Source organism: Biomphalaria glabrata, chromosome 1, assembly GCF_947242115.1.
Source record: "Biomphalaria glabrata chromosome 1, xgBioGlab47.1, whole genome shotgun sequence".
NCBI lineage: Eukaryota > Metazoa > Mollusca > Gastropoda > Planorbidae > Biomphalaria > Biomphalaria glabrata.
Window position 1 is genome coordinate 45,699,374 of NC_074711.1, and position 13,918 is coordinate 45,713,291.

General features: G+C 37.9%; 1 protein-coding gene across 4 annotated transcripts in view; it reads right to left on the reverse strand.

Annotated features, from left to right (window-relative positions):
• Positions 1-1,965: 1,965 nt before the first annotated feature.
• The window catches only part of LOC106064207 (uncharacterized), a 68,686-nt gene continuing 56,733 nt past the window's right edge, over positions 1,966-13,918 (reverse strand). The window contains exons 4-5 of one of the 4 annotated variants that reach the window (XM_056039397.1): positions 8,444-8,987; positions 4,933-5,073 (exon numbers count right to left, since the gene is read on the reverse strand). In XM_056039397.1, the coding sequence (XP_055895372.1) occupies positions 8,470-8,987 (518 nt within the window). In that variant the 3' untranslated portion in view covers positions 4,933-5,073; positions 8,444-8,469. The other 3 variants (XM_056039438.1, XM_056039379.1, XM_056039392.1) reach the window with 3 other exon arrangements.

A 13,918-nucleotide genomic window follows, 5' to 3' on the forward strand; every position in this document is an offset into this window, starting at 1 on the left:
ATCTGGGGAAAAAAAGTAAGAATAGTCACAAATCTTATTCTAGATCTATATAGGTAATGGAGGTAGTCAAAGTCCATGGCGACTCATGTGTTTCTTCAAGTGATCCACTCTGTAGAACCTGGCCTGACAAATCTGGCAGACAATCTCGCGAAGACCTTTACACTTCCACTTGTGCCGTGACAGCACGTGAGACAAGGTGTAAACCTTACCGCAGTTATCACACTCATGTCGGCCAGGGCCACGTTGACCTGATCTTGTGTACAGCATGGAATACACTGCCAGCAGAAACCAGAAAGAAGTTAAGGTTAGATGTGTGGAGACTAATTTCGAGAGATAGTTAGATGTGTGGAGACTTATTTCAAGAGATAGTTAGATGTGTGGAGACTTATTTCAAGAGATAGTTAGATGTGTGGAGACTTATTTCAAGAGATAGTTAGATGTGTGGAGACTTATTTCAAGAGATAGTTAGATGTGTGGAGACTAATGAAAATAGTTAGATGTGTGGAGATTTATTTCAAGAGATAGTTAGATGTGTGGAAACTTATTTCAAGAGATACCGGGTAGTTAGATGTGTGGAGACTTATTTCAAGAGGTAGTTAGATGTGTGGAGACTTATATCAAGAGATAGTTAGATGTGTGGAGACTTATTTTAAGTGATAGTTAGATGTGTGGAGACTTATTTCAAGAGATAGTTAGATGTGTGGAGACTAATGAAGATAATTAGATGTGTGGAGATTTATTTCAAGAGATAGTTAGATGTGAGGAAACTTATTTCAAGAGATACCGGGTAGTTAGATGTGTGGAGACTTATTTCAAGAGATAGTTAGATGTGTGGAGACTTATTTCAAGAGATAGTTAGATGTGTGGAGACTTATTTCAAGAGATACCGGGTAGTTAGATGTGTGGAGACTTATTTCAAGAGGTAGTTAGATGTGTGGAGACTTATATCAAGAGATAGATGTGTGGAGACTTATTTCAAGAGATACCGGGTAGTTAGATGTGTGGAGACTTATTTCAAGAGGTAGTTAGATGTGTGGAGACTTATATCAAGAGATAGATGTGTGGAGACTTATTTCAAGATATAGTTGAGACGTGTGGAAACTTATTTCAAGATATAGTTGAGACGTGTGGAAACTTATTTCAAGATATAGTTGAGATGTGTGGAAACTTATTTCAAGAGATATAGAAACTAAATCTACAAGGGAGCAGAAAAATCGTCGCTCAAACGTTTCAGAGAACAATCTAAGGACAGTAAACTGCCAGAATGTAGATGCTGTGGCAAGTATCAAGCCTATAGAAACACTGTTTGTCCAGCCCGGGGTAAAGAATGCTACACGTGCCATAGACTGAATCATTTTTCGTCCCTGTGGTAAGACGGTATCCTAAAAAAAGTGAACATGTTGCTGTGAAGAATATGAAAAGATTGCGACCCAACTCTGATATGAGGATGCAGAAACACACCTCAGGAAGGTACCGCCTCACTAAGACACTGAATGGAAAGTAGACATTACAGAAACTCATGAGTCTGAGGGATGCTGTGGCGATAAAGGAGAGTCATCGCTGTGAACTACTATCTAACCATTCAGATGGATGGCTCTGATGAATGTGTCAACACAGATACTAAGACATTTATTTTAATTCTTTTCTGTCCTGCTTGTTTAGTATTTTTAAACCATGAATTATATACCGGTATGTAATATTATTTTTTGTAAAAGGGGAAGATGCCCTATTTTCTAAGAAAAAGGGGAAGGGGAATGGAAAATTGAATCAGGGGCGGGCCCACTCTCCAATTTCTATTACTAAAGATTGAATTTGACAGTAGCGGGGTGGGGGACTCGCTATATATATATATAGCATTGAAAGTACCGGTAGTGACAGTTTGTTTTTTTTTGTTACACAAATTATGTATTTTTTGTACTACAATACCCCTCCCACCACCACCAAAAAAAAAGGAAAGGAACTATCTGAGGGGGGGAGGGGAGGAGGGGGGTGATTGCACCTAGAGCCATTCCAACCTGGTGTGAACCTACTCTCATTTGATACTTACATAACAGTGAACTGCGGTGTGACAAGAAACAAATGTGTTCCAATAGCAATACGTAGCAGAGAGATATTGGACTAATTTTGTTCACAAACTGATTTCTGCAAATAATTAAACCGCCCCGCCCCCCAATTCCGATTGGTTTGGGGGCGGCATGGGAGGGGCGGTAAATGCAATCGCCGCTCCCTCTCCCTCCCCCCCCCCCCAACAAAATCGACCAACATACCAGAGGGCGGAGCGACATGATATAAAAATTGGTTAAGATATTAAGAATTAGTATACCGTATATTATTATGAAAAGTAAATAATTTTGTACACAATTTGGTGTGATTTTTCTATAAAAGTTTGCCCTCCAGCTCCCTTGCAAGGGGTTCGGTCGAGTGGGGGGGGGAGGCGATTGCTCCTACCGCCCCCCCCCACACACACACACAATGGATCCACCAGTGCTTGGAACACAAGGAAGGGCATTCAGTTGTACTGATGCCAAAATAATCTATACAACGTCAATGAAAAGACCAATTGGATGGGTGATAAAAAATATAATCTGTCGTGATGGATCAAATTGTAAAAATCATGTTCCTATAAATGTTATTTGACCTACAACATGTTCTTATACTGAATCTGATCAGAAGATCAGTGGCCAGAATAGCAGTGGCCAAAACATTAGTGGCCAGAACATCAGTGGCCAAAACATTAGTGGCCAGAACATCAGTGGCCAAAACATTAGTGGCCAGAACATCAGTGGCCAGAATATCAGAGCTTCTGGAGATCAGCTGGCCAGGCCATGGTTTGATCCGACATTGGTTAAATAGCTATTGCTAATAAGAGATCACTAGCAGGCTATTTTAAAGGCGCTGCCAACTAGCATCTTCAACACAATGCTAAACCCGAGACTAGAAGCTTTCAAACTGTGAAGTTGGTGACGTGATGACGACTTTTTTAAATAAACAGACAAGCCCAATGCGACCTATCTGGTCACATGACAACTAAACAGACAGTCCCAATGTGACATCTCTGTCATCTTTAGAGATTTCTTCCAGCCTTACAGACTCGTTCTCTTTGAACACATGACTCTGGGCTTGTAAGTGTTTCTTATAAACATCCTTCCGAGAGAAACAGATGCAGCATGTGTGACAGAAGTAGACTTGCTTATTGTCCCCTAGACCGTGCGAGCATCGCTTGTGCCTTGACAGATTTTGAGGATAGTTGAAGCCAGCTGAGCAGACATCACAGCGGTATGGGAAATTGAGAAGATGCCTTGTTCGGCTTAGGGCTAGATGTAAACAATACAAATGACATCTGTTAATAAGTCATCTGGGGGCAAGAGAAACACACAAAACAAAACAAAAACAAAAAACCCAGGCTGAAAGCACACTACCGTACTTGAAATCTCTAGATACAGATCTTTAGGTCACACTACATCTCAGATTACATCCATTACTTAGCTAAGACTTTGTTATAATTTCTGGTAAGCCGGGGCGATAACTCAAAAGATTTAAAATACAAAAATGCGACTACAGAAGTGGCTATTTAAAGTTGCTACAATGTGTTTTTAACATATCTACGACGGGGGTTTATGGCAAGTCTCAGAAAGACACAAAGATAAAGGCACATTCCTCGTTCCATAGCCTAGAACAAATTTATATAAATGCTCCTTCTTCCCTAGTGCTATTAGAGCATGGAATGGGTTGCCTGAGCTAGCCAGGAAAACCAGTGACTTGGCAGAATTTAAGTCATTGGTTAATATGCATGAATGAATGCATGACGCGTAGAACGTAATCATCTTCTTTAAAGTAACATCTGTATTATATATGATAAAATAAGTCTTCCTATAGTTATCACAGCCTTTCCAATGTATTTCTTTATTTAAATTTACTATAGAGTTTACTGATCGTCCAACACTGACCTAAGTAAATAAAGAAAGAACAAGTTTTAAAAAGCGTCAAGAAACAATTTAATTCTCAGTCCTCCCCCGCCCCTTTTCCCACAAAAACCCCTTCACTTTTTTTTTTTTCGTTTTTTTTTGTTCGAAAGCAAAGCTTGAGGATATTCATGACTTGTTGGAAATAAAACCTTTTTGGTCTTTTTCAATTAGCGAAACATTTAGACTGCTAGAGTACACTTTTATTTCAAACACCAGAAGTAGCGTGAAATGATCTGTGTCTCTTTGTTCTACGTTCAGAATATCTAATGGAGTTTTAATTATTGAATGTGGTCAATAATTTAATAAATCAAAAAGGCTTTGGCTAAAATAAATCATAAACTTGGTCGACTTGACATTGAATAAATTGTTTAATCCCAGGGAAGAATTCCAGTCGTCCCGGTACACTTGTTCGTTCCATCCACCGCTTCTCTAAGCTAAGCTCTACACGCTCCCTCCTGACATTATTTGTTCGATGTCACGTGTGTGTTATGTACAGTCTTTTGATGCTTTCTGAAGACATCGTCACGTGAGAATGTCTTGTGACACAGCTCGCACCAAAAAGTCACGCCGTTCACTTTGGCCAGGTGCCTCTTTAACCCTTTCATATCGCTGTAAGTATTGTCGCAGTGATAACAGAGGAAACGGTTTTTAACTGAGGCAAGCGTTGCTTTTTCTTCCGACTGCTCTGACTCAACACACCCTTCCTGTTCATTGGGTCTGGGCAATTCTGGGTGCTCTTGCAGAATGTGATTTCGGAACTGATAAATGTCGCTGGAGTCAAGGTCACAGGCAGCGCAATGAAAGTAGCCGCTCATTTTGTCGTTCACGCATAAAGAGTTTGAGCTGCCAATTCTGGCGATGTGTTGAGAGAACTGGTAATAATTGACGAATGGCTCGGGGCAGAAGGCGCACAAGAACTTGAGTTGGTTGGAATTGCAATCAGTGTCCAGGTGTCTACGCGTGATCACGTGCACGGAGAGGACGTGACTCTTATAGTCCGATCTCGTGTCAAATACTTCATGACATACTGAACAACACTTCCACTGGCTCAAAGATTTCAACTTGATACTTCTCTCTCGGCTTCTGCTTTTCTTCTCTACGCATTCAACTGTAAAAATAAAATAAAAGCAAAACAAAACAAAACGATCAAAAATGGCTGAATGTCTCAAAGTTGTCAACAATAAAAAGTTAACAGCAACAGATCGTTAAACCAAAACTAAAACAAAAACAAGTTAAAAAAAAACTTTTTTTTTTCTACAACGTCCGGAATCATTTTTACAGCAAACTTTTAAGATACCCCCCCCCCCCCACTTGATAACAAGAGTCAAGGAAAGAATGAGTTCAGGCTTCTAGTGTTCAAAGTTTGTGTAAGTCTGCGTCTCTGTCACGTGGTCCTCCAGTCCTTTTGTTGAGCGACATTGTGAAGGAGTGAAAGGATTGCCTTGAACTAACCCAAAGCTAAACCCAAACCCGAAACAAAAGCGATCATGACCACAACTTTAAACCAAAAAAAGTAAATGGACTTCAAAAGTTTCTGTACATTAGCTGATCATTGAAGAAAATGCGAGCACTTCAGCTTTGAAAGTTTTAAAATGATATAGAACTAGTTCTCATTTTCCCCATCACTTTGAAATAGCTTTAACCAATGTCTTACAATTTTGAGACAATTATACAACAAAAGTTTATAGTTTGCATTAGAACTTCTCAAGCACACTTTCAAAGCGTCAGGGCCAGGAACTCTAACAGTGGACATGAGACAGAATGTAGTTTTCTCTCCTTACGTACACATGTATCTCCAATTTAAAAGAACATGTTATTTGGACTGCACTAGCCTTTTTCCCAGAAAATGTTTTCTTTCGAAGCTCTTTTTTACCTTTCAATCAAACGGCCCCACGCTCTCATACCCCCGCCTTTTGTTTGGGTATGATATGACGTTTTGTGACTATTCATTTATTAAGGTAGTAGGCCTATGGATAGAAAGTGACTTGATTGAAAAATCTACCGATCAAAGTTGATCAGTTCGAATGTACATCTATGATATGGAAATGGCTACTGGGAGAAAACGCTAAAAAACTACAATCTCTGTGGTCAAAACTAAGTTAATGTGTTTTGAAAAGCATTTCTGCTCTACAGTTACTACCGGTATCTCTATTGTTCAACTGTATTCTTTTTGTAACTTTCCAACCCTTTTTTTAAATTGTTATATCCTATCTTTGTAGACGATGCAGTTCTCAGATTCTAGAACTACTTAAATGACGTGATTTATGGGGTAAACTTGCTATATAACCTTCATCTGACTATTTCACTTTCACTATATGATGAAATTAGCTTTATATACTGCTATTTCAAGACCTCTTTTACCAATAAAAGCAATTATAGAATGATAATATGGTGGAAAGACTCATTAACATTTGCGATTTAGCGAGCGTTCATCACTAGAATTACCCTTAAATGCTGGTCTAGTTTCATTCTCAGGTTTTGCTTTTATTTTTTAATAGTTCTACTAGTTGTTTCATGCATTATGTTTTAAAAACTATATGTCACCCTATGTGACAATATGTCTAATTCCACTTACAAATTGTATAAACAGTTAGATCAAGGTCTAGAAAGTAGATCTAGGTCTTCTAGACAATACTGTCAGTAGACATGGCCCAACTGATGAAAAGCTGGAATCTAGATTTTTTTTGTTTAGATCTAAAGCATAAGAAATGTCAAAAGCCTGACCAATCAACACACAACAAACATGACCGACTACACGTAGCCTGACACCGACATCAATCTAATGGTCTCTCTTTCCACTGACCAGTTGGTTAGAATTAGTCAGACACACGATCAATTTATTTTTTGGGAAAGGGAGAGGTGTAGATTAAAATGCTACTTTTTGTTCTCGAGTTGGTTATCCTAATGTTTATGTGGAGGGTGAAAATACTTAATCCAGTCATTCCATAATTTCATATTTAAGCTTGTATGTATGTGTGCATATATATACATCCATACTGTACCAAAGCTATGAACTAGGCCGTCACTGAGCCTATCAGCCACTGTAAGAATGAAGCACTACGATTGGTTAGATCTAAATTCGCTTTCAGTATTGTTGAGGGAAGTGCCCAACCTAAAAAACAAAATATCAAAGAACCCCGTTTTTTTTTGTTGTTGTTGTTTTTGAGATGTCAAGAATTTACTTTTCAATGTTAAATGTTTCTAAGCATTTAATTTCTTTTTAAAATGGTAAAATGTTTATTATTACAACTTTTTTACGCAGAATTTAAATAAATATGTCAATAACTCAACATTTGAAAAACCCACGGAGTTTCCATTTAGCGATGCTGGACCCTGGCATTTCCAGAGAATGAATTTTAATAATAATACTAACAATCCTCACAATACTAGCACTCAAGACCTGGAAATGAATAAAGACACGCAGTAACTAGCACACAGATGAATACAATCAAAACCAAGACAAGTTGTATCTGTTTACTTGATCACTTGCAAGTGTTGCTCTCAAATTTACAGACAACGGAGATAGAAATACATGAACAATATTGACCAGATTTGTACAAAGTCGCCTGTAAAACTCTCATATCTGTTTGTAGATTTCAACTCTTTGGAGGTAATTATTTGTACAAGTGCCATTAGCGGAACCTTTTTACGGATTATACGTTTTGGAACTTCCAAAACACTGAATTCCTTCTACGTCCAAGCATTGTAAAAGTGAAAGTCAAGTTTGATTGCTGTAGGCGGGCCCAAGTAGGTCAGACCATTGCAAAATGTGTCCAGCAAATACGTTATCATTTGTTTTTTCATATCACTAGAATAAAGTTTCCTATCAGGAGGAAAAGCTCAGTCAAGTTTTGCATTTCATTTAATACCGTAGTGTTTGTGTGTGTGAGAGAGAGAGAGAGAGACAGAGAGAGAGTGGGAGAGAGAGAAGACATGAACATTGAAAATGACTTTATTTGAGCACTAAAAAAACTTAATCCAGTCATTTCATATTCAAGTTTTTCAATAACCCACATCGCTGACGTCATGACTAGGAAGTTAGCAATATTACGGTAACAAAAAGACGTCATGTCCATTTGTAGTAAATTTGTACTGACAATCAAACGATTTTGTGTCTACTTCCAAGAGGTGCAGGTTTAAATCTTTCCTCTCTTTCGGACAGTGAATTCTAGACAAATAGTTTAGGAATGGAGCTAGGATTAGATCTGTAGTCAGTAGAATAGATTAGTAGTCCCTCAACTAGGACTAGATCTGTAGTCAGTAGAATAGACTAGTAGTGACTCAACTAGACATAAATAGATTGGTATCACGTGACTAGGACTAAGAAGTTCAAGAGTTTGTGTTTCCGTTCCTTATGTTCAATGAAAGACGATACAACGACAGTCAGCAACTTGTAGCGCTAGGACTTGAACCCAACACAAATAAGAAACTAACCCAACAACAAGAACACAACTTAGCTGCGTAATATCAGTCAGTACCGTAACTAGTTCACTTTACAATCCTGTTACTCTGGAATCAGCTGAAATGGTTTGATCTCTTGAAATGGAACTGTTGCTGCACTGTGACATTCTTTCAAATGTTTTCTATATTGCTCTCGGAGATTAAATGTCTGGGCACAAAATTCACACTGAAAACGTTTGACATCAGCGCACACCCACATGTGGCGCCTCAGGCCTCTTTTGTAGGAATATTCTTTGCCACAAAGATCACACTGAAACACACCTTTAGCCTTTGAGGGCTTTTGTTTTTTCCACGCTTTGTAGGAATCCATGAAAGAGTTATCTTCGCCAAATAAGGAAGCCTGAGAAATGAAATCCTCGTTGAATTGTGGTGCTGTTTGCTGGCCAGTTACATCTTTCAATGGGGCTTCCATGCTTGGTGCTTTATGTTTAGGAGAAGTCTGCATTCCCGGGAAGAGAGGAGTACTTGCCACCTGAAACCTGAGCATGTCAAAATCTTCTGCCTTCAGGGCGGGAGACGCGATCAATCGCAGGAAATCTGACGTAATGTCCTCTTTCAGATCTGCAAGGACACATATGAAGAAAATAAGGAACTTGTTCTCAAGATATTAGAACAATACACAAAGTACAAACAGATTGGGGGCTAGAGCACTTAATAGCCGGATAGAGCTGGACAATTAACATCTTGCTGTTTTTCAGCACGCCTTATAGTTTAACCCTAGACCTAGATAGAGTCTATGAACTAATTATTGCCAAGTGTCTGTCTCAGAATGGGTCGATCAAAAAAACTTGACCTACATAGAAAGATGTCTATGAACTAATCATTGCCAAGTGTCTGTATTAGAATAGGTCGATCAAAATCCTAGACCTACATAGAAAGATGTCTATGAACTAATTGCCAAGTGTCTGTATTAGAATGGGTCAATCAAAAACCTAGACCTACGTAGAAAGATGTCTATGAACTAATCATTGCCAAGTGTCTATATTAGAATGGGTCGAAAAAAATCCTAGACCTACATAGAAAGATGTCTATGAACTAATTGCTAATTTTCTGTATTAGAATGGGTCGATCAAAAACCTAGACCTACATAGAAAGATGTCTATGAACTAATTGCCAATTTTCTGTATTAGAATGGGTCAATCAAAAACCTAGACCTACGTAGAAAGATGTCTATGAACTAATCATTGCCAAGTGTCTATATTAGAATGGGTCGAAAAAAATCCTAGACCTACATAGAAAGATGTCTATGAACTAATTGCTAATTTTCTGTATTAGAATGGGTCGATCAAAATCCTTGACCTACATAGAAAGATGTCTGTGAACTAATCATTGCCAAGTGTCTGTATCAGAATGGCTCGATCAAAATCCTTGACCTACATAGAAAGATGTCTATGAACTAATTGCCAAGTGTCTGTATTAGAATTGGTCGATCAAAAACCAAGATCTACATAGAAAGATGTCTATGAACTAATCATTGCCAAGTGTCTGTATTAGAATGTGTGGATCAAAATCCTTGACCTACATAGAAAGATGTCTATGAACTAATTGCCAAGTGTCTGTATTAGAATGTGTGGATCAAAAAACTAGACCTACATAGAAAGATGTCTGTGAACTAATTTCCAAGTGTCTGTATTAGAATTGGTCGATCAAAAACCTAGATCTACATAGAAAGATGTCTATGAACTAATCATTGCCAAGTGTCTGTATTAGAATGGGTCGATCAAAATCCTTGACCAACATAGAAAGATGTCTATGAACTAATCATTGCCAAGTGTCTGTATTAGAATAGGTCGATCAAAATCCTAGACCTACATAGAAAGATGTCTATGAACTAATTGCCAAGTGTCTGTATTAGAATGTGTGGATCAAAAAACTAGACCTACATAGAAAGATGTCTGTGAACTAATTGCCAAGTGTCTGTATTAGAACGGGTCGATCAAAATCCTTGACCTACATAGAAAGATGTCTATGAACTAATCAATTCCAAGTGTCTGTATTAGAATAGGTCGCTCAAAATCCTAGACCTACATAGAAAGATGTCTATGAACTAATTGCCAAGTGTCTGTATTAGAATGGGTCGATCAAAAACCTAGACCTACGTAGAAAGATGTCTATGAACTAATCATTGCCAAGTGTCTGTATTAGAATGGGTCGATCAAAATCCTAGACCTACATAGAAAGATGTCTGTGAACTAATCATTGTCAAGTGTCTGTATCAGAATGGCTCGATCAAAATCCTTGACATACATAGAAAGATGTCTATGAACTAATTGCCAAGTGTCTGTATTAGAATTGGTCGATCAAAAACCTAGATCTACATAGAAAGATGTCTATGAACTAATCATTGCCAAGTGTCTGTATTAGAATGGGTCGATCAAAATCCTAGACCTACATAGAAAGATGTCTGTGAACTAATCATTGTCAAGTGTCTGTATCAGAATGGCTCGATCAAAATCCTTGACATACATAGAAAGATGTCTATGAACTAATTGCCAAGTGTCTGTATTAGAATTGGTCGATCAAAAACCTAGATCTACATAGAAAGATGTCTATGAACTAATCATTGCCAAGTGTCTGTATTAGAATGGGTCGATCAAAATCCTTGACCAACATAGAAAGATGTCTATGAACTAATCATTGCCAAGTGTCTGTATTAGAATAGGTCGATCAAAATCCTAGACCTACATAGAAAGATGTCTATGAACTAATTGCCAAGTGTCTGTATTAGAATGTGTGGATAAAAAAACTAGACCTACATAGAAAGATGTCTGTGAACTAATTGCCAAGTGTCTGTATTAGAATAGGTCGATCAAAATCCTTGACCTACATAGAAACATGTCTATGAACTAATTGCCAAGTGTCTGTATTAGAACGGGTCGATCAAAATCCTTGACCTACATAGAAAGATGTCTATGAACTAATTGCCAAGTGTCTGTATTAGAATGGGTCAATCAAAAACCTAGACATACGTAGAAAGATGTCTATGAACTAATCATTGCCAAGTGTCTATATTAGAATGGGTCGAAAAAAATCCTAGACCTACATAGAAAGATGTCTATGAACTAATTGCCAATTTTCTGTATTAGAATGGGTCGATCAAAAACCTTGACCTACATAGAAAGATGTCTGTGAACTAATCATTGCCAAGTGTCTGTATCAGAATGGCTCGATCAAAATCCTTGACCTACATAGAAAGATGTCTATGAACTAATTGCCAAGTGTCTGTATTAGAATTGGTCGATCAAAAACCAAGATCTACATAGAAAGATGTCTATGAACTAATCATTGCCAAGTGTCTGTATTAGAATGGGTCGATCAAAATCCTTGACCAACATAGAAAGATGTCTATGAACTAATCATTGCCAAGTGTCTGTATTAGAATGGGTCGATCAAAATCCTTGACCAACATAGAAAGATGTCTATGAACTAATCATTGCCAAGTGTCTGTATTAGAATGGCTCGATCAAAATCCTTGACCTACATAGAAAGATGTCTATGAACTAATTGCCAAGTGTCTGTATTAGAATTGGTCGATCAAAAACCAAGATCTACATAGAAAGATGTCTATGAACTAATCATTGCCAAGTGTCTGTATTAGAATAGGTCGATCAAAATCCTAGACCTACATAGAAAGATGTCTATGAACTAATTGCCAAGTGTCTGTATTAGAATGTGTGGATCAAAAACCTAGACCTACATAGAAAGATGTCTGTGAACTAATTGCCAAGTGTCTGTATTAGAATAGGTCGATCAAAATCCTTGACCTACATAGAAACATGTCTATGAACTAATTGCCAAGTGTCTGTATTAGAATGGGTCGATCAAAATCCTTGACCTACATAGAAACATGTCTATGAACTAATTGCCAAGTGTCTGTATTAGAATAGGTCGATCAAAATCCTTGACCTACATAGAAACATGTCTATGAACTAATTGCCAAGTGTCTGTATTAGAATGGGTCGATCAAAATCCTTGACCTACATAGAAACATGTCTATGAACTAATTGCCAAGTGTCTGTATTAGAACGGGTCGATCAAAATCCTTGATCTACATAGAAAGATGTCTATGAACTAATCATTGCCAAGTGTCTGTATCAGAATGGATCGATCAAAAAAAAAAGCAGGAAGTAGCTGGAAATGTCGTCACGTCTACATTGATCTGACTAAATGAAAGGTATCTGTATAACTCAAATGTAGAGGTAGCACCTAAGTGTACACTAGTTCAATCCTAGTACATTTACAGCAGACCACGAAGTTTACACATCTTCCTCTTTTCGAATGGAAAAATGTAGCGGGAAAAAAAAAAGGGGGGGGGGACAACACACAAAGATATTCAAATTAAACCTGCACGTTGGCTGGAAATGGCGGTGACTTTAATTTCATACCAATGCAATGAATCAAATTAAATGATATCTAAAGGACTTCTTTAGTGACCATAGCTTAATCAAAACTAAGAGTCCCACTGCTGAGCGAAGCTTACTTCTTTTATAATATAGTTGAATAGCAGAACGGAAAGTTACTAAAAGATTTCATTGAGAATCTACCAACGTACCGGTGGGTACTTCACAAGAATAGAAAGAGCCACACAGATGTGTATCTTCAAGGTCACTGGTTTAGACAGACGTGTATCTTCAATGTCACTGGTTTAGACAGATGTGTATCTTCAATGTCACTGGTTTAGACAGATGTGTATCTATGGTGTGGCTGGTTTAGACAGATGTGTATCTTCAATGTGACTGTTTACACAGATGTATACCGATATCTTCAATGTGACAGTTTAGACAGATGTGTATCTTCAATGTCACTGGTTTAGACAGATGTGTATCTATGGTGTGGCTGGTTTAGACGGATGTGTATCTATGGTGTGGCTGGTTTAGACAGATGTGTATCTTCAATGTCACTGGTTTAGACAGATGTGTATCTTCAAGTCACTGGTTTAGACAGATGTGTATATTCAATGTCACTGGTTTAGACAGATGTGTATCTATGGTGTGGCTGGTTTAGACAGATGTGTATCTTCAATGTGACTGTTTACACAGATGTATACCGATATCTTCAATGTGACAGTTTAGACAGATGTGTATCTTCAATGTCACTGGTTTAGACAGATGTGTATCTATGGTGTGGCTGGTTTAGACGGATGTGTATCTATGGTGTGGCTGGTTTAGACAGATGTGTATCTTCAATGTCACTGGTTTAGACAGATGTGTATCCTTAATGTCACTGGTTTAGACAGATGTGTATCTTCAAGTCACTGGTTTAGACAGATGTGTATCTTCAATGTCACTGGTTTAGACAGATGTGTATCCTTAATGTCACTGGTTTAGACAGATGTGTATCTTCAAGTCACTGGTTTAGACAGATGTGTATCTTCAATGTCACTGGTTTAGACAGATGTGTATCTTCAATGTCACTGGTTTAGACAGATGTGTATCTTCAATGTCACTGGTTTAGACAGATGTGTACCAACATCAAAATGTTTTAGTGACTTA